The sequence below is a fragment of the Physcomitrium patens genome, chromosome 4, assembly GCF_059467195.1.
Source record: "Physcomitrium patens ecotype Gransden chromosome 4, ASM5946719v1, whole genome shotgun sequence".
Lineage (NCBI taxonomy): Eukaryota > Viridiplantae > Streptophyta > Bryopsida > Funariales > Funariaceae > Physcomitrium > Physcomitrium patens.
Window position 1 is genome coordinate 10,307,873 of NC_143413.1, and position 5,344 is coordinate 10,313,216.

A 5,344-nucleotide genomic window follows, 5' to 3' on the forward strand; every position below is an offset into this window, starting at 1 on the left:
AAATTTATATATATATATATATATATATATATAAATATATATATATATATATATATATATATATTCTTGTATATTTATTAAAATAATAGAATAAAAAATCAATAATAAATAAACATAAATTAATGCATTGTAGAAATTTACATATGAAATTTACAAATAAAATTTGTTTAAAGAACAAGGCATTTTCGGTTCTTCATTGACAATTGAAGGATGAGAATTGTACCATGTTTATTAATGAGCCTAAGTGGGAAAAATTACAACAATTTCATTTCCTGCAAAAAGGTGTGACTACAATCACTGTGAGCCTTGAAGCATGGTAGAGAATGTGTGCCAGCCACCGCAATCGCAAAGTGACCTCACCGTTTTTGGTCTTTTTCGCTGATGCAGCAGCTTCTTTTTTGTTTTTGTTTTTGTTTTTTTCTGCTTTTTCTTATTTCTTTGGACAAATACATTAGTGGGCTAACAAAAGCTTTTCACCGGCTCGAGACAGAGAAATAAGTGATCGCTCGGTTGTCATAAGATTATGCATCCCCTACAAGCGAGAGAAGGAAATGTCTGTAATCTCCAGAGGTGTTACTCTGAATCGCTTCCTGAAGTGTTTTCTTGAACATGGCTTGAAACTCCTGTTTGATGTAATACATATCGATTTCAGCCCGTGTGGTAATGACTCGCATCAGATCTGCATCCTTTGTACCATAGCCTTTCATGGCATCATGAAGTTCCTACAAAGCAATCGCAAACCATTCAATATACTTGTATAATGTTTATTCTGTGTAGAAGAAACCTTCAAGTCACAAAATAAACTTGAAAGAATGCGTTCCAGAATATTTTCACTCTTTCATAGCATTCTTTCTGTCCTTTTGGAAATTGAAACCACTCTCGAATAATAAATAAGATAGCATAATTATAGGCACCTGAGCAAAGAATTTGGCAGGATTACAGGTGCACTGAACGACTGCTAGGATCGCTGCTTCGAAATGTCCAGATGTCTCACTTTTCACAGCCTGTTCCATTGTAGGAATTTGTCACGTAATGCAAAAGAGACTCAATGTTGCTCAGCAGCACATCTAAATTTCTCCTTTTTCATAAGCACCCAACTAAATTGAAAAACTAGCTTTAAACCACTATAGGAACATGCAACAGAGAATAGGGACAAATCGTATGAGAGCTACTCCCATGATAGGTACCAGGGACTACTCTGTATTACTAACCTTCATAAACTCGTGACCATAAGTTTGCCGATAATACTGCAATGCCAGATTTAACTGAGCTGGGCTGCGTGTTGTTAGAATATGTATGATAATGTCTTCATTTGTGCCCAGTCGGGCTTCACCAGCCCGGTACAAGTCGTGAGCATCCGCCAGTGCCAAGTTGGAGTCCACAGAAAATGTCTCGGAGCGACTCCCTCTCAAAAGCGCAAGCAAGAGCTGTGGAGCAGAAATCTCGTTACAAACATCCATACTTTTGATTTATTTGGATGAGTTTGAGTAGAATTGTGAAATGGACACAATGCAAAAACTACTTAAGATACTGATGAAAAAGAAATATCAGTTAAGATACAACTTTTGAACCAATGCTATACATAGTTTACACGTCTTTGCATTCCACTAACCTTTCTATAATCACCCGAAGTGTCCCCGCTAACTTGGCTCTCTAACGCTTGCTGGTACATTGCTTGGTAAGCTTGTTTGATTTCGTAAATTTGTGACGGAGTTCTAGTACAGATGATGCCAATCAGCGCAGAATCTTTGGTGCCCAGCCCTTTCATCGAATCGTATATCAAAATCGCATCTCTTTGGGCTGGGCCCATCATCCATAGAAGCATTACCTCCTGAAAGATGAAATCAATCTCTCATCAGTGCCAAACTTCTCACAATTACAAGACTCTGTTAAGCCCACTACTTGCCGGGCATTTTACAGAGTATAAATCAAACAAGCTGGTCTCTAGTCCTTGTCACATTTTTTAATAACACATGTGTTGTTCTTCACGAAAAGCCAAGAGCACTAAGTACACACCTCAAGTTTGCCATGAAGTTCAGATTTCAGACGTTTATGAATGCTCTCTCCATATTGATGGTGGTATGCATCAGCAATTGCGAGACGTTGTGATTGAGTTCTGTGAGCAAGTATTTGAATGACCTTCTTCTCATCACAACCGAATCCTGCCGAATTGCCAACCCCATCACCCTTGAATGGTGCTATCAGCGACTACAACGCCTAAACTTTTTTAAAAATTATTACATGTGCAAATTATCTGGCCAGTGAGAAAAATATGAAATCTTCCTGCTCTTAAACAGAATAAATATGGAATCAAGATGAATCCGACAAGCAAAGAATAAGAAGAAGACGAAGGATGCAGACCTTTAAATGCTCGATGAAGTTCGCGAACGTCCTCTCCCATGTTGAGATACGATGGAAGTGAAATTGTAGCCATTTCTTCCTACTGTAAAAATTCCAACATGATGTCCAAGAGATATTTATAAGTATCAGCACCCATATAACGCACAGCAAGATAATCGTAACGCCAAGAAACCTAGTCAAGAACAGAACACATCACCTACAGCCGATCTCTGATGAAGATGGGACTCATACACTTCACAAGGAGGATCTACAAATTTTCATGATGGTTTCTACCTAATAAATTAGCACTCATAGAAGTTTTCAAGAAAGTGGTCCAGTGTCAAGTTCAAAGAGAGGGAAGGAGTCAGCTCTGTTCAACATGAGGGTGCTTCACACAAGCTAACGCAGCTAGGCGCAGAAAAATTGTAGACTGTAAACGAAAAAGAAGACAAAGCATGAACTCATCACATACGCTTAAATCAGAAGCTTCGATTCTTCACAGTATCCACAATAGAAGGCTGGATTCGGACCTTCGACAACAACCCACAAACCAAAATTAGTCACAACATGGTCAATTGCAATGAGGATTCATCGCAATGAACATGGCAACGCTTCAAACTCTGAGAAACACGCTCTGCTCCTGGCAAAGAGATGCGACACACAAAGAACAATATGCTGGAGAAGGCAGAGATACCAACGGGTCATACAGAAAGCGCTGCAACCAAGCCACATGAGAAAGAAGGATGCTGCACGGCACCATCCTCTTGTGATATCCGCACCGTTCCTTGTGTTAATCCTGCCGTGGATGCCACAGAGTTTCCTTAAATGCTCTGCAAGAATTGTGACAATTCAAGTGTAAGAAGTTGTCCACAACAAAAGGAATCATAGATCAGGAATAATTGCACGGGCCAGTTTAAGAAGCAGGTACACAACCAGCCCACCACATTTGACTTCAACTCCAACTGTCTAGAAAACCAAAAATAAATAATCAGAATTGGGGCCAACGAGATGGAATCTCAGTGCAAAGATAAGATGGTCAGCATGTACTACACTCGCGTTTCTGGGTGTCATGATGCTGAATGACACGAGGCTGCACACCTAGCTACAGATTAAAAAAATACTATGGATTGAGGGGTATATATATCTTTATATATAACTTTTTTTTCTTTGTTTGAAAGAAATGAATATGACTTCATCGTTGGGTGTAACAGTGCATGATCTACAGCAAAGAGCACTTTGGATGCGAGGTGAGTGTTTCATAAAAAAATTAAGGTTTCATGAGTAAGAAGATATTTGAATTTGTGTTTTATAAAAGAGTATCTTAATTTTTTTGTAAGGTGTATATATATGTAGAAGATTGTTTTAGCTCCTCATTGTCATCAACAACTTAAGTGAGCTACCATACTTAGAATATAATAAAAGAACGATTTATTCCATGTTATGCCTTCTTCTTATTTTGTACTATCTCCAAAAGCCAAAGCTCCTAACAGACAAATTTTCTTTAATGAATGAAGAACCATCATAATAGTTTGGAACCAAGATCTTTTAATAGACTATTGTGGAATAGGTACCTATTATATGTCTAGTACAAGATGAATAGAAAATTCAAATAGCTCCTTGCGTCAAAACATTTTAATAAACTCTTTATCCTTAACCTAGTCTAATTGCTTATAAATATTTTTGTGTATTTTTTTTATAAGACCCCAAATCCTTAATTATGCATTCCTCCTACCAATATTTTAATAACTCCCAACAATTAATTGCCCACAAATGAGCTGCTCATTAGATTTGAGGCAGCTACCCAACATCTATGTCTACAGACATGACAATCAAATGAAATAAAAAGATTGAATGTGAGCTATGTACATGTGTTCTGCAAGATTGCTTTTTAAATGGACTTCTAAATGTAAAATACTCTTTGTAAATGACCCACTCCACCATAACATCAGGCTGCTGAACAGCTTGATGCCAACCTCACTCGCTGCTCCAACGAAAACCTGAAGTTAATTTTAATTTTAATTTTGTTTTCCTCAAGCACCGATGATCACCGACAGTCTTGGGTTTGGATCTAGACAAAGTAGTGTTCGCCTCACCCTCCCTCCAACTCCGCGCTTACAAACCAAGTCTCCTGTCTGACCAAGCTCCACGCAATCTCCCACGCCTAATATCTGATCTCCTTCGCTCCTACACTAGCTTTATCTAAACAAAAAACAAAACAAAACAAAACAAAAATCCAGAATGTGCTCCTGTCGCTGCGCTTTTCTATGCATGTCTACACCTCCTCAAACCACTCCTCTGTATCATTGATCACCTTCATTGTTGTCATGCCGATCGTCATCAGGGAATGCATCCCTCGGTGTTCCTCGGAAAACCCAACCTGCCGTCATGTCCGAACGTCTAATGCTAGCTGACGCCTCCAACGGTGCCACCTTCACTCAAATTGCTGCTGGAGAATATCATCGAGACTGCTGGGGGCATGACCCAGATTCAGAAAGTTTTCACCATCAAAGGGACATCGTTCGGGGAAAAGTTAGATCCGATGCCGTTGAGTATTGACATTACTCAGAAAGAATGCAACTACAGCGAGGCATTGCTCTATGGAAATAGTACCATCCACACATGCTGTTCCGAGCCAAACCAGAACATACCCTTGAATGACGACAAATCCTTCTTGCATCCTAGCATTAGACGTCCGTCCTTCAACACTATTTCTTCGACATCTACAATAATCTCGTGCAGCTGGAAAATAGTCTAACCGCCCAGCCTTCTACTGTCGAGTAACTCATGTTCGTGAGCGTCACGACAGACTCGAATTTGTAAGGTTGGAGCCAGGGAGTTTCGTTGAGGAAAGGGTATATCTTCGCCACGTACATGTTTACGTAGACAATAGAAACACCATCACCAGGGGATGCGACCACTGGATCCAGCACTGGAGGCCAAGAGGGCGATTGACACCATGACCCAGATATCGTAAATCCTTTTTCCCTTATCCAGAGATATGAAA

At 39.4% G+C, this 5,344-nt stretch overlaps 1 protein-coding gene across 5 annotated transcripts; it reads right to left on the minus strand.

Annotated features, from left to right (window-relative positions):
• Positions 1–208: 208 nt before the first annotated feature.
• Positions 209–3,230, minus strand: LOC112280965 (uncharacterized). Of its 5 annotated transcripts, none has more exons than XM_024516962.2 (8): positions 3,048–3,230; positions 2,813–2,870; positions 2,362–2,443; positions 2,017–2,162; positions 1,613–1,831; positions 1,212–1,427; positions 915–1,004; positions 209–722 (listed from the first exon to the last, which is right to left on the minus strand). In XM_024516962.2, exons 3-8 carry the CDS (start codon positions 2,432–2,434, stop codon positions 522–524), a joined length of 945 nt encoding a protein of 314 aa, XP_024372730.1. In that variant the 5' UTR covers positions 2,435–2,443; positions 2,813–2,870; positions 3,048–3,230; the 3' UTR covers positions 209–521. The 5 variants fall into 5 exon arrangements, with proteins under 5 accessions (XP_024372730.1, XP_024372731.1, XP_024372732.1 ...); XM_024516963.3 differs by having other exon boundaries at positions 3,035–3,214; XM_024516964.3 differs by having other exon boundaries at positions 3,039–3,169.
• Between the last annotated feature and the right edge of the window lie 2,114 nt (positions 3,231–5,344).

Bases quoted from the DNA above. Each gene is read 5' to 3' on its own strand.
- LOC112280965 (XM_024516962.2), bottom strand. From the start codon at position 2,434: ATGGCTACAATTTCACTTCCATCGTATCTCAACATGGGAGAGGACGTT. The intron at 1,005-1,211 runs GTTAGTAATACA...ACAATGGAACAG, and splicing joins ATGGTCACGAGTTTATGAAG to GCTGTGAAAAGTGAGACATC. The intron at 723-914 runs GTGCCTATAATT...ATTGCTTTGTAG, and splicing joins CTGCCAAATTCTTTGCTCAG to GAACTTCATGATGCCATGAA.